General features: G+C 44.9%; 1 protein-coding gene across 3 annotated transcripts in view; it reads right to left on the bottom strand.

Moving 5' to 3' along the window:
• myo7aa (myosin VIIAa) overlaps positions 1–27,096 on the bottom strand; it is a 268,705-nt gene that overhangs the window by 115,833 nt on the left and 125,776 nt on the right. For all 3 annotated transcript variants that reach the window (XM_072576845.1, XM_072576843.1, XM_072576844.1), the window contains 7 exons: positions 25,694–25,813; positions 22,489–22,631; positions 19,338–19,548; positions 15,961–16,096; positions 10,584–10,690; positions 3,654–3,791; positions 2,147–2,305 (listed from right to left, as the gene is read on the bottom strand). In XM_072576845.1, coding sequence (XP_072432946.1) covers positions 2,147–2,305; positions 3,654–3,791; positions 10,584–10,690; positions 15,961–16,096; positions 19,338–19,548; positions 22,489–22,631; positions 25,694–25,813 — 1,014 coding nt within the window. The remainder of the gene's footprint in view (positions 1–2,146; positions 2,306–3,653; positions 3,792–10,583; positions 10,691–15,960; positions 16,097–19,337; positions 19,549–22,488; positions 22,632–25,693; positions 25,814–27,096) is intronic.

Here is a 27,096-nt window from a genome sequence, read left to right as displayed (position 1 = left end):
AAATTACATATTTGTTGAAACAAACAAAAATCTCAATCTGCTGCTGAGAGAGGAAAAGTGGCCAAGAATTTGAAAATCAAGCTCGCCTTGTTATATCAGCAACAGAGCAGGCAGTAAAATCTGTGCAACAATACAGGAGTGAAGAAGTCTCGCTACACGGCACGGGGTGGCACATGGCTCAGTGCTGCCCCACGGCACCAGGGATCCAGGTTCGATTCCAGCCTTGGGCAACTATCTGTGCAGAGTTTGCACATTCTCCCAGTGTCTGCGTGGGTTTGCTCCGGGTGCTCCAGTTTCCTCCCACAGTCCATAGATGTGCAGGTCAGGTGAATTGGCCATGCTAAATGGCCCATATAGTGTTAGGTGCATTAGTCAGAGGGAAATGGGCCTGGGTGGGTTACTCTTCGGAGGGTCGGTGTGGACTTGATGGGCCAAAGGGCCTGTTTCCACACTGTAGGGAAATCTAACCTAATTATCCAGAGGCTGGGCATGTACTCCAGAGAGTGGCGAAGTGTTTCCAGAATGTTCTGTTTCTATTGCAGAATCAAAGACAATGCACTGGGATTCACGGTGGGAGGAACAAAACCACACAGGAGGCTACAGCTAACCTGGAGGGTAGACACGTGTGGGAAGCAGCAGAGCAAGATCGAGCAATGAAAACAGAAACAGAAGTGGCTGGAAAAGCTCAGCAGCTCTGGCAGCCTCCGCGGAGAGAAAGCAGAGTTAACGTTTTGGGCCTAGTGACCCTTCCTCAGAGCAGTTAGTTTGGTTTTTTTAATTTAGGAGAGGGAAACGGTTGCACTTCTTTAGGAAGGACTTTTATTAAATTGGAGAGGGTTCAGAGAAGATTTCCCGGCATGTTGCTGGGGCTGGAAGGTTTGAGTTGTAAGGAGAGGCTGGGCCTTTATTCCCCTGGAGTGTCAGAGGCTGCGGGGTGACCTGAGAGATTTATAAAATCGTAAGGGGCATGGAATAGGATAAACAGACAAGGTCTTTTCCCTAGGGTAGGGGAGTTCAATACTAGACGGCTTTTTTGTTTTAAAAAAGGAGAGAGGAGAATGATTTAAGAAAGGGACCCAAGGGGCAACGTTTGCCACACAGAGGGTGGTTTGTAAGTTTGTAATGAGCGGCCAGAGGAAGTGGTGGATGCAGGTTCAGTTACAACATTTAAAAAGGCATTTGGACAGATAGAAGAAAGGTTTAGAGGGATATCAGCCAAATGGGACTAATTTAGTTTGGGAAATCTGGTCGGCATGGATAGATTGGACCAAAGGGTCCATTTCCATACTGTAGAACACGAAATAAACACTAGCCAGGTTACAGGAGCACAATCTCAGCTGTGACACAAATACTCTATCAAGTGGCTTGATGGCTCATAAGGCAGACTGGCTGAGGAGTAGGCAAAGACTCAACTTTCAAAAAAGGAGCACTCGTTATTATACATTAATACTGAAGACTATTGCACACGATTATCATAGATACACCAGCTCTTTCTTATTAAATCAGGTTAGGGATGATGGATCCTCATGTCCATGTGCCCTCAGGACATCTTCCAGAGATTAGACAGCTGTAATGAAACCCGCTTTTCCCATTCGCTCAGTTAGCTGGATGGCTTGTTTGTGATGCAGAGCAACACCAACAGTGTGGGTTCAATTCCCGTCCCAGCAGACTTCACAATGAAGGCTTAGTAATCTCAACTGCACCCGTCACCAGAGGGGCACCAACCCTCAAGTTAAACTTTCCACCAGCCATCCCTCTCTCTCTCTCTGTAATGAGAGAAGAGCCTACGGTTATCTGGGACAATGGTGATGTGCACTTTTCAGTGTTCTTCCAGAAAGTGTGAACTCCTCCCACTCTGTAATATTTATACCCAGTGACGTGCAGCATGTGACATCATTGAAAGGTCAGTCCATGGTCCTACTGCCCATGCACAACACAAAAATCAGCAATTCCATCTGTGTCATGGAACAAATTCCTTGGACATAGCTGTCTTCTCCACCTCAGTGGCACCTACGTGGACCAGAATGTCTCATGGAGGCAGCTCAGGAATTGGCAATAAATGTTGGACCTTGCCAGCAGACCCAAGAATCTAAATGCAAAACAAGAACTTCAGTGAAAGGATACAGGGAAGAAAAAGAATATTTACCTGTTTGTAAGCTGGTTTCACTCCAGGCATCAGTACCCGATAACGATCGACAAACTCCACAAAGGTGTAGCGAATAGGATAGCCAGCCCGTCGGATCCGAATGGTCTCCATCATTCCAGAGTACCTCAGCTGTCGGACACACAGCTCCCGGTCAAATAACTGTCCGAGAACAAAGAGATACCAGCAAATGAACATAGGCCCCAATTGGCAAAACAGACAATGCAGTATGGATCAGGAAGACACTCCGGATTGACTCCTCTTCCAATTAGCTACTTGTGACCAGGGCATCACTAGAGTGCAGGGAGGGGGGTGAGCAATGGGGTGGAAAGTACCCACAATCCTCAGGTTCACTATTCACTCGGGGACGAACTATGACCCTTGAAGGGAAGATCGCATGTTAGAATCTCAGGTGACCAGATCATAAACATTGAGATTTCAACTAACAGCACATCACTCGCTGGGGAGGTGGTAGTGTAGTAGTTATGTGACAAATAATAGGAGGTCCAGGCTCCTGCTTTGGTGACAGGTTCAAACCTCACCACGGGAGCTGGAGAAATTTAATATTTAATTGTTGAATCTTGAATTAAAAGCCAGTCTCACAGTGATTGTGACCATAAAACCATCATTTGTCACAGAAAAAAAACCCCATCTGGTTCACTAGTGTCCTTTAGGGAAGGAAATCTGCCATCCTACGAGTGATTCTAGCTCCCATTGCCTGAGCTCCTGGACCCTCAGGGACTGTGGGCCATCACATTGTGCAAGGGCAAATCCACTAGTTGCTCTTCCTGGTCTTTTTCTCTGCTGTGCAGGGTTTCTGCAACATGCTGGGGATAGACGCTGGGAGATCTGGGTCAGCTAGGAGAGGGTACACCCTTGGGTTAAACTCACCATCAGCCGACTCTCCCTGGTGAGAGAGCAGCCCCATGGCCCTCTGGGAGTAGGGTGACGATCTTTATATGACACGACACATCTCCACGGCAAACACACCGAGGAGGGGGCAGTGAGATGTGAACCTTGGGACCCTCTGGCTCAGACAGAGGGACATCAACATGGTGCTACAAGCCTTTAAAATGATAACGGTCAAGCTGCCCACACACTAGTTGCCGCTGGAGCAAGTGCGACTTGAACCCAGAGCTTCCTACAAAGCCTCTCCAGACATCGAGCTGGACAATTTTTCCAGTTTTATTACAATGCCAGCCCCCGAGCTGGAGACAGTTTGCATATGGAGTTTACTTTACACTTTGAATAGAATAGCAATTTATCATCATGTGTATTTTTAACAAAAACAAAAATTGGAAACCCTTTGATGTTTGGACCCTTTTTAAGTACACCCTGCTCCATGAACAGTTAACAACTTGTAAAAAAAAGGTTTCTTCCCCTCACTAGCTCCTGTGCTGACAACTGTCTCCTCCTTCCCCAGGAAGCGACTCAGCATTGATTTAGCCGAGCTCGGCAATTCACATTCTCCTGCGGTTCTGCTCAGATGAAGTGGCTCGGCGAGACTTACCATGGACTTCTTGTACTCGTTGGGTTTGATGCAGCGGACAAAGAAAGGCTGGCAGACGCTGAGAGTTCTCATCAGCAGCTCCAGCGAGCGTTTAAACTGGCTGCTGAGGGTTGGTGAGCGCTTCCTAGTCTCTGCTCCCTGGGAACGAGCGAGACAATGGAAATTAAAACAACACAGGAAGCAATGATACAACCAGAGACACTTTCCCTTGGAGCATTGGCTGCTGCAGCCATCCAAGGGTCATCTCTGTTAACCCCTAAGCTATGTAATCCTTTTTTTAAAAAAAAAACTTTAAATTCTATCAAAAAAAGGAGGAAGTAGCCTGGAAGGAACAAGGAGAGAACAAGCTTTATTTTGCAACAACATGCATTTGTGTATCACATTCAATGGCATTAAATGACCCTTGGCTACTTTATATAAAAAATAGATTGCTTTGGTTATTGTTGTGATACAAAGTAGTAAGTTTGAAAGAGGCCATTCAACCTGTCAATGTCTGTACTAGCTGAATAAACTAATCCCACTTCCCAGCCCTTTGGGGTTCTAGCACATTAGGGCAGAGCCAGGTTCCTTTCCAATGTGTTGGGGGTTTCTACCTCAACATCATCCCCCCCCTCACCCACCCCCCCAAGCAGAGAATTCAAGACACTCACTACCATCCAGTGAAAACATTTTTCCTCTAACCCTTCTGCTAATCACCTTAAACCCATGTCCCTGACCCCTCTGCTCGGAGAAATAGGTCCTCCCTGATCATTCCATCAAAACCCCTTAAAAGAAGTCACCCCTCAGTCACCTCCATTCTGAACAAAACAACCCTGGCCAATCCAAGCTTTCCCTCAATTCACAAGCTCTGGCAACATTTTTGTAAACTTCCCTCTCAAGAGTCATCATCTCCTGCCAGTGATGTGGTGACCAGAACTGTACACAGAATTCCAGCTGTGTCTTACCCAGGGTCTACAGTTCCAGTATTACACCCCTGCTCTCGTATTCATTATCTCAGCCAATAGAGGAAAACATCCCATTTTCCTTCCTTAACTCATCTACCTGCTCTGCCACTTTCAGGGACCTGGGGACACAGACACCAAGGTCTCTCATTTCCTCTTCCTTTCTCAATACCCCCCCCCCCCCCACCCCCCTATTGATGGTGTATTCTCTCGCTTTGCCTACCCTCCCTATAAAGGAAACAGGATATAAGTGATGTTACTGGGGCACATGACCAAATACTTGGTCAAGCAGCTGGGTTTTAGAGAACATACCCTCAAAAACAAGGAGATGAGAGGGGACTGTACAGGGAGAGAATTCTAGAACTGGGGGGGGGGGGGTCTAGAAGCTGAAAGACAGGCGACAAAAGAAAAAAAAATGGAGCAATGTAAACCAGGCATGTGCACAAAGCCAGCGTTGGAGAAACAAGAGATCAAAGAATGGTGGTGCTGGAGGGGGTTACTAAGTTCAGGAGAGGTTTGAAAGTAAGAATGGCCATCTTTAAAGGGAACCATTTCTCAAAGTGGCATTGTCAAGGAGTTCATCAGGAGTTATCTTACTCCAACAACTGTCTTCCTACACATACTCCTCTCCTGTAGGGGTTCACTGGCCTTGGCTGTTAGACCAGGTCATGTTTCCAGAGTTATACAGACCACTGACCCCCCCCCCCCCCCAGCCCAAAGCCTTTGGGGATTCAGGTCGAATTCTCGAGGTGCTTGGCTGTCACAGCCCTTCAGAGGAGTCATGAACCTTCGGAAATTCAACTCCGACAAAAAAAAAGCCTCATGTCTGCCCTAAAGGTCCCATTCTGCCTACCTCCTGGGGAAACTTTCCTTCCCCACCCCCCCCCCCCCCAAAAGGTGGTGGTGTTTCCTTCCCTCATTTTAGTTCCATTTCTAAAAATGTTAGAGGTTTGTAGGGAGGGGGTGACAGGAACCGGGATGTTACAAGACCACACTGAAAGAGGAACAGAAGAAGGAGGCCATTCAGCCCAGTGAGCCTGCCCTGCCATTCAATGGGATCATGGCCAATCTGACATTCCACACATCCACTTTCCCATCCTTTCCCTGTGACCCATGATTCCCCCTCTGATTAATCCTTAAAACATGACAGATGCGTCTGGCAAGAGCACACTGAAGCAACAGATTAGAAACACACATCTGGAATACTGGGAACAGTGCCCACAACTTTCCAACCTCTTGTTTTAAAAAGATAGAAAGATTCTACACAGCACATCCAATGTCTCTGCAACAGGTTCCTGATATTTCCTACAGGAAACAGGAATGAAGAACACCCCATTCCCCACCCCCATCAACTCCCTCAGAGCTCCCGGTGCTTATTTTTACCCACAGATTCATACAGGTCACATTTTTCACAACTGAATCAGCAAAGCTGTGTATAATTCTGGCACATTTGCTCCACGGTGATGCAGCTTGTATCAGCTTCTGGATTAGTGGTGCTGGAAGAGCACAGCAGTTCAGGCAGCATCCAAGTAGCTTCGAAATCGACGTTTCGGGCAAAAGCCCTTCATCAGGAATAAAGGCAGTGAGCCTAAAGCGTGGAGAGACCACTGCCTTTATTCCTGATGAAGGGCTTTCGCCCAAAACGTTGATTTTGAAGCTATTTGGAAGCTGCCTGAACTGCTGTGCTCTTCCAGCACCACGAATCCAGAATCTGGTTTCCAGCATCTGCAGTCATTGTTTTTTACCAACTTGTATCAGCGTCTGACTGAGAACAGAGTGAAATGGCTCCATCGGCAAATTTTCCCAATCGGACGCAGAGAGGACTGTCTGGGATAGACGTTGGTTGGGCGGAGGGGGTCTAAGGCGATACAGGAAGCCTCAATTTCGCATCATTACTGAAATCAAACTGGGTCTTCAATCAGCTGGTGGACCCCTTTCAAAAAAGGTCAAAGTACGGTCAGTATGAGAGGCAACTCTCTCTGTGGCAGAATGCGGACTCGGAGCAGGACACAAAAATAAAACGTCAGACTGTCTTTTGAATGCAACCAGCCTCCGAGAAAATAGCCACAGGGTTATCCTATGGACAGGGCTTATTGTTTTAAACTGGGACATGGGACACAGGCATTGGTTTATTGTCCATCTCCAATTACACTCCAGGTGGCGCTGCAGTCTACAGAGAGTCAATATGTACAATATGGAAACAGACCCTTCGGTCCAACCCATCCATGCCGACCAGATATCCCAACCCAATCAAGTCCCACCTGCCAACACCCGGCCCATATCCCTCCAAACCCTTCCTATTCATATACCCATCCAAATGCCTCTTAAATGTTGCAATTGTACCAGCCTCCACCACTTCCTCTGGCAGCTCATTCCATACACCTACCAGCCTCTGTGTAGGTCTCTTTTATATCTTCCCCCTCTCACCCTAAACCTATGCTCTCTCGGTCTGGACTCCCCGACCCCAGGGAAAAGACTTTGCCTATTTACCCTATCCATGCCCCTCATACTTTGGTAAGCCTCTATAAAAGGTCACCCCTCAGCCTCCGATGCTCCAGGGAAAACAGCCCCAGCCTGTTCAGCCTCTCCATATAGCTCAAATCCTCCAACCCTGGCAACATCCTTGTGAATCTTTTCTGAAACCCTTTCAAGTTTCACAACATCTTTCCGATAGGAAGGAGACCAGAACTGCACGCAATATTCCAACAATGGCCTAACCAATGTCCTGTACAGCTACAACGTGACCTCCCAACTCCTGTACTCAATACTCTGACTAATAAAAGAAAGCATACCAAACGCCTTCACTATCCTATCTACCTGCGACTCCACTTTCAAGGAGCTATGAACCTGGACTCTAAAGGTCTCTTTGTTCAGCAACACTCCCTAGCACCTTACCATTAAGTGTATAAGTCCTGCTAAGATTTGCTTTCCCAAAATGCAGCACCTCTCATTTATCTGAATTAAACTCCATCTGTCACTTCAGTGTATTGGCCCAACTGGTCAAGATCCTGTTGTAATCAGAGGTAACCCTCTTTGCTGTCCACTTCACCTCCAGTTCTGGGGTCACCTGCAAACTTACTAACTGTCCCTCAATTTTATCCAAATCATTTTTGTAAATGACAAAAAGTAGAGGTTCCAGCACCAATCCATGTGGCACTCCACTGGTCACAGGCCTCCAGTCTGAAAAACAACCCTCCACCACCACCCTCTGTCTTCTACCTTCGAGCCAGTTCTGTATCCAAATGGTTAGTTCTCCCTATATTTCGTGAGATCTAACCTTGCTAACCAGTCTCCCATGGGGAACATTGTCAACCACCTTATACTGAAGTCCATATAGATCACATCTACCACTCTGCCCTCAATCTTCTTTATTACTTTTGACAAAGTATAGAGATAATCCAAAAGAACCCCTAAGGAGGGAGTACCATGATTTTGGCTCAGTGACAGTGAAGGAACGGCAATATATTCCCAAGTTAGTTTGGAGAGTCACTTGGAAGGGAAGGGAACTTGCAGGGGGTAATGTTCTCACATCTGTTGTTCTAGTCAGTCAACCTCGATGGAAGTTACCATGGGTTTGGAAGATGTTAAGGAGTCTGGAATTGCTTTAGTGCATCTTGTAGGTGGTACACACTATTGTTTCTGTGCATCAGTCTCAAAAGAATTGAGCAATGATGAGGGTGAATGCTCAAGATGGCAGATGGAGTGCCAATCAAGCAGGTGGCCGTTACCTGGATGGTGTCGAGCAAAGAGTGTAGTTGGAGCTGCCCCCATCCAGGCAAATGGGGAGTATTCCATCACACTCGTGACTTGTGCCTTCTAGAGGATGGACAGGCTTTAGGGAGTCAGGTTGCAAGTTACTCACTGCACAGTTCCTACTCTCTAACTTGTTCTTATAACCACTGCATTTAAATGGCAAATCCTGTTGGACTCCTGGTTAATTGTAAACCCAAAAGTTGCTGTTGGTGAGTGATTTAGTGAATGTCAAGTGGAGCTGGTTGGATTCTGTCGTCATGTGTCAAGCAATGGCCATCTCAAACAATAGTGGCAAATAACTTTCATCACACATCAGCCTCAGTCAGGATATTGTTCAATTCTTACTGCATTTGGACATACAGTCTGTTCCACATTGGAGGTGAACATTGTGACAGTAAACATCTCCACTTCTGACCATGAAATTGAGGGATAGTCATTGATGAAGCAGCTGAAGATGGTTGGGCCTAGGACACTAACCTGAGGTACTCCTGCAGAGATGTCCTGGAGCCGAGATGACGGATTTCAAACAATTGCGACCATGTCCCTATATACCACATAGGACTCCAACTAGTTGAGTGTTTTCCATCGATTCCAGTTCTCCTTGATGCCGCACTGTCAAATGCAGCCTTGATGTCAAGGGCTGTCACTCTCACCTCCCCTCTGCAAGTCAGCTCTTTTGGCCATGTTTGAACTAAGGCTGTAATGAGGTCAGGAGCTGAGTGGCCCTGGCAGAACCCAAACTGGAACTTTCTGAGCAGGTTATTGCTGAGCAAGTGCTGCTTGATAACACTGTTGCTGACACCATCCATCACTTTACCGATGATAGATAGTAGACTGATGGGGCAGTAACTGGCTGGGTTGGATTTTTCCTGCTTTTTACAAACAGGCCCATTCTTGGTAATTTTCTCCACGGTCTGCCAACTATTGTGGCAGTACTGGAACAGCTCGACTAGGTGTGCACCAATTCTAGAACACAAGTCTTCGGTACTATTGCCAGAATATTTCTAGCGCCAATAGCCTTTGTACAAGCAGTGCCTCCAACTGTTTGACACCACACAGAGTGAACCAAATTGTCTGAAGACTGGTATCAGTGATGCTGAGGGACCCCAGTGGAGGAGATAGATCATCCACTTGACACGTCCAGCTGCAGACTGCTGCAAAAGCTTCAGTCTTATCTTTTGCACTGATGTGCTGGGCTCTTCCATCATTGAGGATGGGGATACTTGTGGAGCTTCCTCCTCCAGAGAGTTGTTTAATCATTGACCACCATTCACTCCTAGATGCAGCAGAACCTCAAAAGTTTAGAACTTATGTTAGTTGTGGAATCACTTGGCTTTGTCTTTCATTTACTACATATAGTTGGAGTTGTCCAGTTTGGTAGCTTCACAGGTTGACACCTCATTTTTCAGTATGTCTAACACTACTCCTGGCATACCATCCTGCACCGTCCATTGAATGCCTGATGGCAACAATGGATGAGCAGGGGATATACCAGAACACAAGAATACAGACTGCTGTTGACTACAATTCTGCTGTAGATGGCTCACAATGCCTCCTGGATGCCCAGTCTTAAGCTGTTAGATCTGATTAAAGTATGCCCCATTTAGTACGTTGATAATGGCACACGACACAATGGTGCGCATTCTCAACATGAATGCCACACACCATCTTCTCAAGGACTGGTATGGTGGTCGCTCACACCGATAGTCAGAGACAGATGCATACACTACTGTTCCTTCACTATCTATAGGTGAAAATCCTGGAATTCCCTCCCTAACAGCATTGTGCTGTAGGTAGACCCATACGGATGGCAGCTCACCCCCACCATCTCAAGGGCAACTAGGAACGGGCTATAAATGTGGTCCTGTCAGTGACACACATCCCATGTATGAACTTCTTTGTTTTTTTAAAAAAAAAGGGAATCTTGCCTAGGGACTCAGCAGTCAGATTGACTTGGCCAAGCCACTCTGAGTTGCACAAAAATTGCTACGACAAATTAGAAGCAGCCAAGACAGAACAATCCACACCACCTTCTCCAGGGCAATTAGGAACAGGCAATAAACACCGACATTCCCACCTCACCTCACAGCTCAAGAACGATAAAAAGAAAGCATTGTTGAATCGATTATAATCTCCCCTTAAGATTGTTACTGAAAAAAAACTGGATGAATGGACTTAAAAACACTGCAGAACATAAATATCACAATTAAATTCACCAAAAACAAGTGTTAATTACCATGGCTACGTCAGCCTGGAAGATTTGTTTGATGAATTTATTCTTGGATGAATGGACCAATTGAATGATGTCGCCATGAAGCGTGTCTCGATTTTTCTCCAAAAAACCTGACAGAACAAAGACATGGGATCAGACGGTAAACAAGGTGACAGGACCATTCCAACAGCACAGCTGGATTGAATGTCAACACGACTGCTCATATTCTACACTCTAATAAAGCACCCAGAACGGCGGGTCTGAAGAACGCTTCCTCTGGCTGGACATTGGAAACAGAAACCAAAATCGCTGGAGAAACTCAGCGGGCCTGGCAGCATCTGTGGAGAGAAAGCAGAGTCAGTTCTTCCAGTCTGCATAAAAGGGAAAAGGTTTTTAATTTGGAAAGTCGTCATGTGTCAGTGCAGTCTTGGTAGGCCGGAAGGCCTGTTCCTGGTGTGGTACTGTACTTTGTTCTTTTAGTCCTGCTCTGAAGAGGAAGCACTCTAAACAGCAATTATGCTTGCTCCTCACAGTTGTTGCTGGACCTGCTGAGCTATTCCTGTTTTGAATGGGTCATAATCTACACTTATTAGTTATTTAAGGGGAAGCCGGTGGTGGATTAGAATCTTATGCTTGGACCTCCTCCATCAGAATGTTCTAAACGCAAGCCTTTAAAACATGAAGGCAAACATACAAAACAGCATGACGACTGACAAAAAAGAGCTCAAACCTGAACAATTGCTCAGTTCTTTCTAGTCATCTGTTAAGGCTTTGTTACAAACCCAGATGATGGTAGTACTGGACAAGTCAGATCACAGAGAGATTTGGTTTGATGCACCGTAATTTTGGTTTACAGCGATCAGTTGCTGAACATATTCAGAAGAGGCTGCTCGTGTACTTTTAACAAAAGAACACAAAAAGACACTTGTTACACAAAAAGAGAGAGAGAAAACTACTACAAAGCAGGCTTATTACGAATATCAGAGAGAAAGATTCAGTTCTATTACTTTCCATATCAACCTGAAAGACATTCCGAGATCTCGGAGCAGTCACCTGATTCCATGCTAAAGCTGCCTGCCCAATAAATAATGGCTATAACGGTGCTGTTTACAATAACACTCTGGACAGTTGCTTAGCGATACTTTTTTCTCATTACTGTTTCGACCCAAGACCCTGAAACAAGCAGCTCACTTATTACATACTTCGAGAGAATCCTTCGTGTGGGGAAAGGGGCCATTTGGCCCAACAAGTCCACACCAATCCTCCAAAGAGCATCCCACCCAGACCCAACCTCCTATCCTATCCCTGTAACCCTACATTTCCATTGGCTAGTTCACCTAACCTACACATCCCTGGAGATTATTGGTACTTTAGCATGGCCAATCCACCCAAACGTGCACATCTTTGGACTGTGGGAGGAAACCATAGCACCTGGCAGAATCTCACGTCATCACGTAACAGGTTAGAGCCACAGAGTCATAGAGACATACAGCACGGAAACAGACCACTCGGTCCATCATGCCGACCAGATATCCCAACCCAATCTAGGTCCCACCTGCCAACATATGGCCCATATCCCTCCAAATCCTTCCTATTTATATACCCATCCAGATGCCTTTTAAAATGTTGTAATTGGACCAGACTCCACCACTTCCTCTGCCTCCTCATTCCAGACATGTACCACCCTCTGCTTGAAAAAGTTGCCCCTTAGGTTTCTTCTATATCGTTCCCCTCTCACCCTAAACCTATGCCCTCTAGTTCTGGACTCTCCCAACCCAGGGAAGAGACTTTGTCGATTTATCCTATCCATGCCTCATGATTTTATAAACCTCTATAAAAGGTCACCCCTCAGCCTCTGATGCTCCAGGAAAAACAACCCTGGACGATTCAACCTCTCCCTATAGCTCAAATCCTCCAACCCTAACAACATCCTTGTAAATCTTTACTGAACCCTTTCAAGTTTCACAACATCCTTCCAATACAAAGGAGACCAGAATTGCACGCAATATTCCAAAAGCAGCCTAACCAATGTCTCGTACAGCTGCAACATGACCTCCCAACTCCTGTACTCAATACTCTGACCAAGAAAGGAAAGCATACCAAACGCCTTCTTCACTATCCTATCTACCCGCGACTCCACTTTCACGGAGCTATGAACCTGCATTCCAAGGCCTCTTTGTTCAGCAACACTCCCCAGGACCTTACCATTAAGTGTATAAGTCCTGCTGAGATTTGCTTCCCCAAAATACAGCACCTCACATTTATCTAAATTAAACTCCATCTGCCACTTCAGCCCATTGGCCCATCTGATCAAGATCCCGTTGTAATCGGAGGTAACCTTCGCTCTCCACTACACCGCCAAATTTGGTGTCATCTGCAAACTTACTAACCATACTTCTTATGCTCGCATCCAAATCATTTATATAGATGACAAAAATAAGTGGACCCAGCACCGATCTTTATGGCACTCCACTGGTCACAGGCCTCCAGTCTGAAAAACAACCCTCCACCACCACCCTCTGTCTTCTACCTTTGAGCCAGTTCTGTATCCAAATGGCTAGTTCTCCCTGTATTCCCTGAGATCTAACCTTGCTAACCAGTCTCCCATGGGAAACCTTGCCGAATGTCTTACTGAAGTCCACGTACACCATGTCCACCACTCTATCCTCATCAATTCTCTTCGTTACTTCTTCAACAACCTCAATCAAGTTTGAGAGACATGATTTCCCAAGCACAAAGCCATGTTGACTATCCCTAATCAGTCCTTACCTTTCCAAATACATGAACCATCCTGTCCCTCAGGATTCCCTCCAACAACTTGCCCACCACCAACATCAGGCTCACTGGTCTATAGTTCCCTGGCTTGTCCTTACCACCTTCTTAAACAGTAGCACCATGTTCGTCAACCTCTAATCTTCTGGCACCTTACCTGTGACTATCGATGATACAAATATCTCAACAAGAGGCCCAGCAATCACTTCTCTAGCTTCCCACAGAGTTCTAGGGTACACTTGATCAGGTCCTGGGGATTTATTCACCTTTAACCGTTTCAAGACATCCAGCACTTCCTCCTCTGTAATCTGGACATTTTGCAAGCTGGCACCATCTATTTTCCTACAGTCTATACCTTCTATGTCCTTCTCCACATTAAATAAAGATGCAAAATACTCATTTAGTACCTCCCCATCTCCTGTGGCTCCACACAAAGGCCGCATTGTTGATCTTTGAGGGGCCCTATTCTCTCCCTAGTTACCCTTTTATCCTTAATATATATTTGTAAAAACCCTTTGGATTCTCCTTAATTCTATTTGCCAAAGCTATCTCATGTCCCCCTTTTTACCCTCCTAATATCCCACTTAAGTATACTCCTACGGCCTTTATACTCCAAGGATTCACTTGATCTATCTTGACCATACCTGACATATGCTTCCTTCTTTTTCTTAACCAAACCCTCAATTTCTTCAGTTATCCAGCATTCCCTGTACCTACCAGCCTTTCCTTTCACCCTGACAGGAATATACTTTCTCTGGATTCTCGTTATCTCATTTCTGAAGGCTTCCCATTTTCCAGCCGTCCCTTTACCTGCGAACATCTGCCCCCAATCAGCTTTTGAAAGTTCTTGCCTAATACCATCAAAATTAGCATTCCTTCAATTTAGAACTCCAACTTTTACATCTGGTCTATCCTTTTCCACATCTATTTTAAAATGAATAGAATTGTGGTTGCTGGCCCTAAAGTGCTCCCCCACTAACACCTCCGTCACCTGCCCTGCCTTATTTCCCAAGAGTAGGTCAAGTTTTGCACCTTCTCTAGTTGGTACATCCACATACTGAATCAGAAAATTTTCCTCTTAGTTTTACTCTACTGATGATGCATTGAACAACGTAGGCAAGGGAAGTCAGCAGGTCAGATCCGTAACTTTGGGATTAGGAACAACTCGAAGGGTGGGGTTGGTTGGGCTGGGCAAGACGCAAACCCTTCCCGGGGGCCAGAGGTGACTCCAGATGCACACCAGACCCTTTCTGCAGATCGTCCTGACTGTGATGCCCGTCGTCCTTCTACGACAGACGGTCACCTTGGCTGGTATCTTGCAGCTGGACTTAGAACTGGTACAGAGCAGGGGAATCTGACTGTTTAATTAAAACAAAACATCATCATGAAGGCCGCAGACATAACTGACATTTGTTTCCCTTAAACCTCGTCCTTCCTGTCTGTTGAAGACCTATCTTCCTTTCTGACAAGTCACAGCATTCCCTTCGTCTTACTGAATTCTGAACCACTCAGAACTTGGTTGTTACTAACAGCAGCTCTTCTCTTTGAATGAGCCTGCAAACTACCCTGACTTTATTTTGGTCAAATTTTGTGCCTAACGAACAGCTGTTTATTTTCTCTGTGCAATGCTTTCCTGATGCACTGAGCTGTTCACTGCCAGACCTGCTGAGCTTTTCCAGCAATTTGTTTTTGATTCTGATTTACAGCAAACAGCAGTTCTTTTGGTTTTTATTTAGAATTTTGCTTGTGACACAGTGACCCAGAGCTCTGGGTCCAGTATCTGTTCATTTTCAATGTAACAATATAGTATAGCTCCACCATGGGGACTGTGGTGATTCAAGTAGCTCACCATCACCTTCTCAGGGCAGCTTTGGATAGGCATTAAATGCTGGCCTAGGCAACCCTGCTTGCACCCCATTAAAGGCAAAAACATTGGGTGCGCACTCAAAAAGGAAAAAATATTTGCAGGGCTTTAGAGAAAGAGTGGTAACATGGAATTAATTGAATTGATCTTTCAAATTGCCACCACAGATATAATGGACCAAATGGCCTACAAATGTTTAGATAGATTTAGATTACTTAGTGTGGAAACAGGCCCTTCGGCCCAATAAGTCCACACCGACTCGCCGAAGCGCAACCCACCCAGACCCATTCCCCTACATTTACCCCTTCACCTAACACTACAGGCAATTTAGCATGGCCAATTCACCTAACCTGCACATTTTTGGACTGTGGGAGGAAACCGGAGCACCCGGAGGAAACCCACGCAGACACGGGGAGAACGTGCAAACTCCACACAGAGTCACCTGAGGCAGGAATTGAACCCAGCTGACCACTGTGCCGCCCACAAATCTGTGCTTTTTTATTCTAGCATTGGAATATTATAAAGAACTACTTTGCTTCCTGCTCCAACTACCTTTGCAGTCCTCTATTAACACTTTCCAGACAATTTTTTCCCTCCCAAAAGTTAAACCTGAGACGTTAGAGAGGATGAGGTGACGTGCTACAATTAAATGGGTTTAGGAAGACCAGAGATTCTGAACAGCACAGAGTGCCTTCTGGCAGAGCTGAGGTCTTTCAGAATCAGATCTCCAAATAGTTGGCAGTTACATTTAATACAGAAACCTACCTCTAGTTTCATAGTAGACGATTCCAGCAAAATGGCTGATGCCAAACTGGGTTTCATAGTTGTTCTTCGGAGGGATATAGTAGGTGTTCAACTTATGTTGGGAATTCAGCTTATTCAACATGGTTGTGTCTGTCCCCTGTCAGGAGATAGGCTCATCATGAATGAGATTCAAAAGAAACATTAAAAAGATCAAGCAAGCTAGCTCGGTGTCTGAACAGCTGGTTTGCACTGTGGATTAATGTGTTCAAGTCCCACACTGGCTCAGTTTGTCATGAAGGACTCTCCTTCTCAACCTCTCCATCACCTGGGATGTGGTAACCTTCACGTTAAACCATCACCAGTGTCTCTCTCTAAATGAGGGGGAGCCCTGTGGTCTGGTCAGACTGGAGTCAACAGAGAATTGCCATAGAACAACGGTTCCCAACCTTTGTCTTATTGAAATGTATCTTGATATCCAAACAAATTTAATTGAGTTTTTCTCAGAAATCTATAGAAGACATGGCTAGTTGATAGAGGACAGCAAAATAGATGGTATAGTGGACAGTGAAGAAGGCTAAGATTACAAACAGATCTTGATCAATTGAGTCAAATGGGTTGAAGAGAGGCAGATGGACTTTAATTTGGATAAACGCAAGGTGTTGCATTTTGTTTAACCAAACAAAGGCAGGACTTATACAGTTAATGGTAGGGCCCTGGGTAGTGTTGTCAAATAAAAAGAGGTTCAAATACATAACTCTCTGAAGTTTGCCTTACATGTAGACAGGGTGATTAAGGCAGCGTTTAGCATGCTTGTCTTCATTACTCAGATCTTGGAGTATGAGATTTTAGACATCACGTTGTACAGGATATTGGTGAGGCCTCCTCTGGAATACTGTGTGCAGTTCTGGTCGCCCTATTTTAGGAAGGATATTACAAAGCTGGAAGGGGTTCAGAAGAGGTTTACCAGGATGTTGCCAAGAATGGAGGGTGTGTTATGGGGAGAGGCTGGGACTTCTTTTACTGGGTAAAAACAATGACTGCAGATGCTGGAAACCAGACTCTGGATTAGTGGTGCTGGAAGAGCACAGCAGTTCAGGAAGCATCCAAGGAGCTTCGAAATCAACGTTTCGGGCCAAAAGTCCTTCATCAGGAATAAAGGCAGTGAGCCTGAAGCGTGGAGAGATAAGCTAGAGGAGGGTGGGGGTGGGGAGAAAGTAGCATAGAGTAGAGATAAGCTAGGAGGAGGGTGGGGGTTCTTTTACTTCTTTTACTGGGGCAAGGGAGGGTGGGGGGTGACATTATAGAGATTTCTAAAATCATGAGGGATATAGACAAGGTGAATGGCAAGTGTCTTTTCCCCCCAAAAGGTGGAGGATTTCAAGACTCGGGAATATTTTTAACACGAGAGGAGAAAGATTTAAAAAGACAAGGAGGCATTTTTTTTGAAAACCAGAGTAGCTTGTGACTAGAATGAACTGCTAGCAGCAAAAGGATGTGGTTACACTTACAATGTTTAAGAGACTTTTGGATAAGTTCATGAAAAAGTTGGAGGGTTATGGGTCAAGCGCAGGCAGGTGAAACTAATGTAATTCCAATGGTTGGCATGGATTGGTTGGATCCAAGGGTTTGTTTCAGTGCTGTTTAATTCTGATTAAGACTCAGCTGAACAGATAGCTCAGAATCACCACATTTACTATGATTACTGCCTTACTAGAGAGAGGTTTGCGACATGGTATGGACAGAATGGAAAGACTGACATGCCTGCATTTAATTTAACAATTAATTTTAAAAGAGTTTTATGACTTGGTAATTTTGCTTCGTCAGAATATCTTTGTACAACAAAGATGGCTTTATCTTCAACACTATGAGCTTGATAGAAAGTTTCATGGCACACTAGTTGAAAAATGACTGCTCTGCAAATGCCATTTCAACCATCTGTAGTTTCATTGTAGGTGCTGTCACCATATAATAATCTGACTCCCCCAAAATTTAATCTAAGGAGGAAGTGTACTGTGCAGTAAGGCTTTTAACATCTGGGTCACACTCACTGACCTTGGTGTGACCTCCTCCAATGTATTCAAACAATGAACAAACGTAGGCCATTCAGCCCTTTGAGCTGTTCCACTGTTCAAGAGGTTAATGGCTGCTTAGATTTTAACTCTGCATATCCCCAACTAAATATTTCATCCCCTTGGTAGTCAAGAAAGTAGCTAGCTCTGCTTAAAAAAAACAAGAATTCCGCTGACTCTCAACCCTCAAAAAACTAGATCCCTCATCTCTCTTTTAATGGGCAGTCCCTTATTTTTAAACTCCGACTCCTAGCTCTAGATTCTCCTAGAGGACACATCCACCAGAATCTTAGATTTCTCAATTAAGTCACCTCGGACTCTAAACTCCAGAGGATATAGGCCCAGTCTGTCTAGCTTTTCCTCATAAGAGGGGCACTTATTACAGGTATTGGGTTAGTAAACCTTCTCTGAACTGCTTCCAACATATTAACATCCTTCCTTAAGCACAGTGATCAGTACTGTCACTGTCTCATCAATATCCCATAGAACTGAAACATAACCTCCCTACTCTTGAATTCAATTCCCCTTGCAATAAAATCTAAGACTATCAGATTTCCAAAGTGCTCACTATAACATTGGCAGAGAACTCCAGTTCACTATTGGGTGAACACATTGCTCTTCATCCCATTGCCTTATATTGTGACTCTGGTTGCTGGACACCGCTTCCCCCCCCCAAAGTCATCAGGAATATCCTTCTTCCCTTTGCCCCGTCTAGTCCTTTTAGAATTTTATAGATTTCTAGGAGATCCTCCCACCACCATTCTTCTAAATACCAGTGAATATAGTGTCCTCATAGAATCCCTACAGATAGAGACAGCCATTTAGCCCATTGAATCCACTCCAAACAGTACTCCATCTAGATCCACCTACCCTGTCGCTGGAACCCTTCATTTTCCATGGCTAACTCACCTAGCCTGCACATCCCAGAACACTATGGGGCAATTTAGCATGGCAAATCCACCTCACCTGGATCTCTGGACTGTGGGAGGAAACCGGAACACCCGGAGAAGACCCACACACAGACACAGGGAGAATGTGCAAATCCCACACAGGCAGTTGCCAGAGGGTGGAATTGAACCTGGGTCCCTGGCACTGTGAGGCAGCAGTGCTAACCACTGAGCCACTGCCTCCCGAACAGGAGTCCTGTCACCCCAGGAATCAGTCTGGTTATTGGGCACTTGGACAGAGTGGATCAGTGGCAGATTTGCCCAAAAGACATCCCACAAATTGAATTGAATAAAATTGACAAAGCCTGACCCAACAGTGCCCCTGCTCAGTTTCTATCCAGCTGCTTCCATTTTGCTTTCAAGTCCAGCACCGGATCCATACCTTTGGGAATTTGCTCTCTTCGTCAATGAGGGAAATGATGTTCATTGGCTTGAGTGCTATCATGTCAAGTGCATCCTGGTTGTCGGTGAACTCAATGTGCTGCCAGTTGATGTTCTCCAGGTTGTACTCCTCTTGCTCCAGCTTGAAGACATGGCGGACAAAAAACTGCTGCAGGTTTTCATTGGCAAAGTTGATGCAGAGCTGCTCAAAGCTGCAGAGAAGCAGAAGATGTTTAAACACCAAAGGGCAAAGGGCAGTCTATATTGACCTACTTCCCCATTCCCACCCCACCCCCAAATAGTGTGATAAATGTTGGGAAAGTATTAAAACAAGAAATTAGAGACAAAAAAAAAATCAAGATGAGCATTTGCTGGTATTGGACTGGAGTGGACAAAGTCCAAAGTCACACAGCACCAGGTTATAGTCCAACAGGTTTATCTGAAATCACAAGCTTTCAGAGCACTGCTCCTTCATCAGGATGAAAGCTTGTGATTTCAAAACCAACCCGTTGGGCTATGATCTGGTGCTTTGTGACTTCGGACTTTGTCCGGGATTCATTCCTCCCATTGACCAAACAGGTCGTACCCTCTGCCTGCCTTCACCTATCCCTACTTCACCACTCTGCCCCCACCACCCCCTTTTATCTGCAGCTCCCCCTACACCTACCTCCAGTCCTGAAGAAGGGTTACACCCGAAACATTGACTTCACCCTCCTGATGCTGCCTGGCTTGCTATGTTCTTTCAGCCTCCTGCCTGAAGGTGTTGACTCTTAATTGCCCAGAGGGAAGTTAGGGATGGGCATTTAGTTGCCCTCAGCTCCCCTGAGGGCAACTAAGAGTCAATTGCTGTGCATCTGGAGTCACATGTGGGCCTGACCTGATAAGGTTGGCAGTTTCCTTCCCTTCCCTAAAAGTCATTAGTCAACTGGATGGGATTTTCCCCAACAATCCACCATGGACTCATGGTCGTCCTAAACTCTTAATTCCAGATTTTTATTGAAGTCCAATTTCACCATCTACCATAGTGAGATTTGAACAAAAGTCTCTGGATTAACAGGGCCACTAGGCCATCGCCTCCCTCACTATATAGATTGGGTGAATCAAAAATCAGTAATAATACCATAGAGGAGGAATTGTGCACAGAATGATTTTCCAAATCAATACATTGAGCAACCAACTGGAGAACAGGCCATCCATAATGGGAAAGGAACAGTTAGCAATCTAGCCTTTGGAGGCCAGGGGCAGGGTTTGGGGGAAAAAAATTCCACATTCAAGTCAGAAAATTGCATAGTTGATTTGGAGATTAAAAAAGGTTCTGAACTGAAATAAAAGGAAACTACAATAAGAGGCATGAGCTGATTGTGATGCATAAGGGAACTTACTTTAAAAAAAAGGTTGATCATGGAAAGAAAGAGCAAAGTGAGGGACTACAACAATTGTTCATTCATTTATGTGAAAATAAAACTGAAAAAAGGTGGCCCAATCATGGTTAACAAGGGAAATTATGATTATTATTAGATCAAAAGGGAGGAGCATACAAATTGCACACACGCAAAAAAAAAGGTAGCGGAGCCGAGGATTGCGGAGTCCTTTAGATTTTAGCAAAAGGAAGACAAAAACAAGAGATTGCTAAAAAGGGTGTGAGAAAATAAGCTTGCAGGAAATGCACACACTGATTGTAAAAGCTTCTACAGGCAGGTGAAGAGAAAAAAGAATTAGTGGAGACAATGTAGAGTAGGGCAAGTTAAACAGGGAAAATAACTGCAGAGAGGTTGGTAACCTGTCACCAAGTCTCTGTTTATTTACATGCTGAAAAAAATGTGTTGCTAGAAAAGCACAGCAGGTCTGACAGCATCAAAGGAGCAGGAGAATCAATGTTTCGGGCATGAGCCCTTCTTCAGGAAAAAGATTCCTGAAGGGCTTATGCCCGAAACGTCAATTCTCCTGCTCCTTTGATGCTGCCTGACCTGCTGCACTTTTCCAGCAACACATTTTTCAGCTCTGATCTCCAGCATCTGCAGTCCTCACTTTCTCCTAGTTTATTTACATGCGCACAATACATGGGCTCTGACCAGCCAGCTCAGAGCCAGTCCCTTGAATGAGGAGACTCTGAATCCTCTGTTTATTTATTTTTTCTTTTTTAGACACAAGGTTCACGAATCTTTATTCGGTTTCCACCACCAGGAAGAAAGAAAAAACACCCAAGTGGTCAGTGACAAGCAGTGCCCTTCACAAAGGGCAATGCGGTGTGATCAAACAATGAAGGGAAGGGCAGGGATTAAGTCAAAATAGAGTTGGAGGGGGATATAATGCACTCCACTCCCTGCGATGCCCACCTCTCCCTGAACAACTCCAGGGTGTTGGTGGACACCGCGTGCTCCTTGTCCAGAGACACCCGGGCTCTAACGTAACCGCGGAAGAGGGGCAGACAGTCGGCCCTAACGACCCCCTCCACGGCCCGCTGCCTGGACAGGGTTATGGCCAGTTTGGCCAGGCCCAGGAGCAGACCCACAGGGAGGTCTTCGGACCTGCCCTCCCTCCTCCGTACCGGGTGCCCAAAGATCAGGGGTGTGGGACTGAAGTGCAACCAAAAACAGAGGAGGAAGTTAATCCTCTGTTTATTTATATTTTTTTCCTGTTTTTTCTAATCCTCTGTTTAGATCTCTGAGCCAGGGTCCCTGATTGGGGTTGTTAACCTGGGCCAATCAAGGACCTCAGTCAATGACATCCACCTGGCCCTCATTCCAGTCACTACACAGACAATTAAATAAATAATCTATCATGAAGGAGGACATAAATGACATTCTCGGATATTGAGCAATACATGGTTTAATGACAGCATTTAAACTGCGATGAGAAGCCATGTCGTCTTGTGGAAATGAATGGAGGGATTACATAGCAATGGTCAGCAAATGGAGTTGGTGGTGCAGATCAGCTTCAGCCCAATTGATTGAGGGTAGTCTGCGGGTCTAAACAGCTTCCTTCTGTTTGCAGCATTAGGAACAATCTCCTATCAATTTCCACAAATATCAATATTCCATATCTACCACCACCACCTCCTAAACCAAATTATCAACACTCACATTTGATGCAGTGGAAGAAGCAGCTCCTTCAAGTCAATGCCACGGACAGAAGGACATACAGGACCTTACCTATTAACGTGGAAGTTTTCAAATCCAAAAATATCCAACAAGCCGATGGAGCGACGCCACACCTTCGGTTCTCGAGATGGTGGTTTATAAATCGCTGCATTGATCTTCTCCACAATCCACACAAACAGCCTCCCATAGATACCCTTAATGATGAGAGGCGGACAGAGGGAGACAAAACACATGACCCACATTAGATCAAAATGATGAGACATGGCAGTTGTTTGAGCTCTGAATAATTCAGAGAAAGGGGGAAATCAGCACAGCTGGAATGAGAGATTCAGTACATCACCAAGGAGGTTGAATAACCCCACAGTCTCTTTGGTCCAGCATATCAGTGGGCATCTACTCCAGTTTTTCAAATAAGCCTCATTACTTCTTGCCGATCTCTTGCTTTTACACCCTGTACCCTTGCAGAAGGATAAAATGAGATTCACAGAACATAAATGGATTGTTGCCTAAAAGTTTAATTTTCTAGTTGACCTTCCCAGAACAGCCAACTGTTCACTTCTGTATGATCCTCAATGACCAGAAGTGTGCAAGTTTATGAAGGCACTGGCAACTTAAAAACAATTTACAACAATCAGCAGGTACTAATGCAAAGGCACTAACTGACCACATGTCTAAGGAAAGAAATGGGGATTGAATTTTGAATTCTCCCTCCAGTCACCCAGATCATCTCCTGTAACAATATCAGGAAATCCAGGGAAAGACTACCAGAGCTTGCTGAGTTAGCTGCAGGAACCACCGTGAAGAGTATTCAAAATTGGTTATTAATTATGGAACAGGTTTCTATAATAAGCAGAGTTGGGGGGGGGGGGGGGGGGGGGGGAAAGAGGAGCTGGATTAACTTAAATCACTCTTCAAACTGGCATAGAAGTTGGGCTGAGTGGCCTCATTCTGTGCTATGTTTTGACCACCTTGTCTATTTTTCTGCTTCAGTATATTCTTTGGTTCAAATGAATCTGAATAACTGTTTTAGCCTGTAGGCAATGATATTTATTATGAGGACATGTTGCGATAGGCATCCCATGTCAAATTATAATGAGCAAATAACCACAAACAGGGGCATTGGGTAAATTGTTGGATCCCAGAATATTAAGTCAAACAAAGCAGAGAATAAATAATGCAAGTTTTTGTTCATAGAAATTTCAACTTAAAATCAGGAAAATTACTATCTTATACATGCAAGAGAAGGTCTGGGATTAGTCCAAACAATAATGGTGGCTGCAAACTAGCAAGTCTTTTAGGTCAACATTAAAAAACTAAAGTTACAAAATTAAACTTTCTAGCTATCATCCCTTCTATAACACAAGGAATTAGATATCATCCTTAAGGATAAAAGGGGTCGAAGGGTATGGGAACAGAAGACGGAGTTGGATGGTTAATCATGATCATATTGAATGGCCGAGCAGACTTGAATAGCCTACTCTTGTTGCTATTTTGTGTTTCGAAGGCTGCTCCAATTCTCTTGTTACAGTTTAGTTTGGTTTGCAGATAAACAAACTTTTTCCCTCTGTTCCAGTACTCTGCTCCCACTTATCTTTGAGATCTAGGAGCTTAAAATAAAACAAACAAAATGGGAGTTTATGTTGGAACATTTCTTCAGTGTTTTATTTCAGTAATGGAAATCCAAAACAAGAAAACAGAAACTGCTGGAAATACTCAGCAGGTCAGGCAGCAGCTGTGCAGAGGATAAAAAAAATTTCAGGTCTGACTTCTTAAAATCGGGACTCTGTTTCTCTCTCTGGAGGACAAAGCATCCCATAATACCACTGAACATTCATTCCCTCCAGCATGGACGCTCAGTCGCAGCTGGGTGTATTGCAGTAATTCAATCCTTAGACAGCACCTTCCAAAAACTCCTCCATTTCTATCTGGAAGGACAAGGGCAGCAGACACATGAGAACACCCCCCCCCCCACCCCCAGCAAGTTCCCCTCCAAGCCGGTCAGCGCCCCACGGTGGAAACGTATCACCATTCCTTCACTGTCACCAGGCCAAAATAATGAGGTTCTCTTCCGGTTTTTTTTTCACTGGACTGTTGATCCAGGTAACATGGAGGTCCCAGGTTCAAATCCTGATAGGGGAATTTGAATTCAATAAGAAAAAAATCTGGAAAGAGTCTAATGATAACGGTTGTCAAGAAAACCGATCTGGTTAACTAATGCCCTTTAAGAAAATCTTACCTGCAAGTCCAGATTCATAGCAATGTGTTTGATTCTTAACTGCCCTGTAGGAACGTAGGGATGGATGATGAACACTAGCCTAGCCAGCACCACACATCCCATGAAAGAATGAAAACAAGATGCTCGTCCTGCTGAAGCTGTTTCCAGCTTTCTCAGATTTTAAGTTTAATTTTCTGGTCAGTCAAAAGCACATTTTACAAGCAGTATTGTTGCACTTGATCAGGATGACTGCCTTGAAATAATTTAGAACATTAAAGATTTGATGAGGTTTCTTGGCTCATGTTCGCAATGGTGTTTGACGTTGTCAGAGTGCTTCCCTCTCTGACAGCTCACAAAGCTGTTGCTGGGAAGACAGATGTCTTGCAGGTTACTAACATTGTTTACCCTGGCATTGCTCAGGCCTAGGTACAGTATGGGTTCTGCGTTGACAGATTATTGCTGTTGTAGATCTCTGGTTGACTGAATACACTGCAATGACTATTACACTGAATGGGGAGGACTTTTTATATCAGAAGGTCACACATCAAGATGTCATGCAGCTGTCTTAGAGGTTCACTACCTGTCTAATCTAGAGCCTACACAATAAGAAGGCTCAGCGATTGTACCCATCTCTGTCAGAGACTAAAATCATTGAAATGATTTGACACAGCAATGTAGGGTCATAGAATTTTACAGCACAGAAAGAGGCCATTTGACCCATCATGTCTACACCAGCTCCCGACAGAGCTACCTAGTTAGTCCCCATCTCTGTAGCCTGCTGAATCCTTCACTTTCAAATATATACATCCAGCTCCTTTGCAATCTCCTATTGAATCTACCTCACCACTCTCCCAGGCAACCTTTCCAAATCCTAACATCCCTCACTCCAAGCTCTCTCGCTGACAATTTTCATGAAAGGATTAAATATCAAGCTTTTGCCAACTTTATGCCGTTAGATGCCTTGCCATTCCAATTTGTCCTTCATTTTCAGAGGGAGACACTCTCTCTCTGTTTCCCATTCATGCAGCAAGCAACTTTCACCTTGACAAAAGCATCCCTGACGTCCAGTGCTTGGTCCATGTTAAGAGGGGTGGACACAGTCTCCCCTCGTGTGATGATGGTACGGCTGGTGAGGCAGTTCTGTAGATCCAAACAGTCAACCTGCCGGAAAGAAGAATGAGGCATTTATTTTTTTGAAAAAAAAGAGAGAGTGTGACTCAGTGGATCATAGCATCATTCCTGTAATTGTCTCTTGGATAGAGAGGGGGAGGGTGGTTATCCTACAATGAGAAGCTGAGTACATTGTGTCAATGTTCCCTGGAGTTTAGAAGACCGAAAGGTGATTGCTTTGTGACGGTCAAAGGCTCTGAAAGGGTTTGACAGAGTAAATCCTAAAAGATGGTTTCCCCTGGTCAGGGAATCCAAAACAAGGGCAGAGGCTGGGGCTTGATAGGGATGGGGACTGAGATGAAGAGAAATTAGTTTATTCAAACAGAAGAGGGTCTTCAGAATGGTCTACCCTAGAGAGGGTTATGGATGTTTCAATCTTGAATGTATTTCATAGAAATCCTAGAATCCCTACAGTGTGGAAGCAGGCCATTTGGCCCATCGATTCCATCCCACCCAGACCCAACCTTATCCCTGTAACCCTACATTTCCCATGGTTAATCCATCCAGCCTGCACATCCCTGGACACTATGGGCAATTGAGCATGGCCAATCCACCCTAACCTGCACACCTTTGGACAGTGGGAGGAAACCCACAGGGAGAATGTGTAACATGGGGAGAATGTGTAAACTCCACACAGACAGTCAGCCAAGGCTGGAATCAAACTCTGTCCCAGGCCCTGCGAGGGCAATGCTAACCACTGAGTCACCGTGCCACCCTGGCTGAGATAAGGCTAAGACAGATAGATACTTGATCTCTCAGGAAATTGAGTGATGGAGGAGTGGATGGGAAAATGGAATTGAAGCTTAAGATCATCATCATAAGAAATGGAGGACCAAGCTTGATGGGCTGGACACTCATTTCTTCAGATCAGCAAAAGCACAAGTCAACAGGATTAGAGGTCTCATTCATTTCAATGAATGCCTCTCAGAGCTAAAGGGAAGTGCAGTCACACTTATCAAATGGGAATGAGGGTGGAGAAAAATATATGATTAATAGAGCGATGATTGAAGACTATATTGGTCACATGATTGTCTCAGAAAGGCTTAGGGTTAAAGTCCTGTCCCACAGATTTGAGCCAAAATGTCCAGACATTCCCACAGTGCAGGACTGTTGTGCTGTCAGAAAAGCAATCGTTTGGAAGAGACATCAAGTAGAGAGCAACTGTCCCCCTCAGGTGAATGTAAAAGATTCCCAGGGTCAAGTCAAGAGAAGAACGGGGCTTTCAACAGAAGGTCAGGAGCGTTGCCTCAAACTATCAGGAAAACCACAACTTG

The sequence above is a fragment of the Chiloscyllium punctatum genome, chromosome 9 (genome assembly GCF_047496795.1).
Source record: "Chiloscyllium punctatum isolate Juve2018m chromosome 9, sChiPun1.3, whole genome shotgun sequence".
Taxonomy (NCBI): Eukaryota; Metazoa; Chordata; class Chondrichthyes; order Orectolobiformes; family Hemiscylliidae; genus Chiloscyllium; species Chiloscyllium punctatum.
This window is presented reverse-complemented; position numbering and strand designations above follow the sequence as displayed.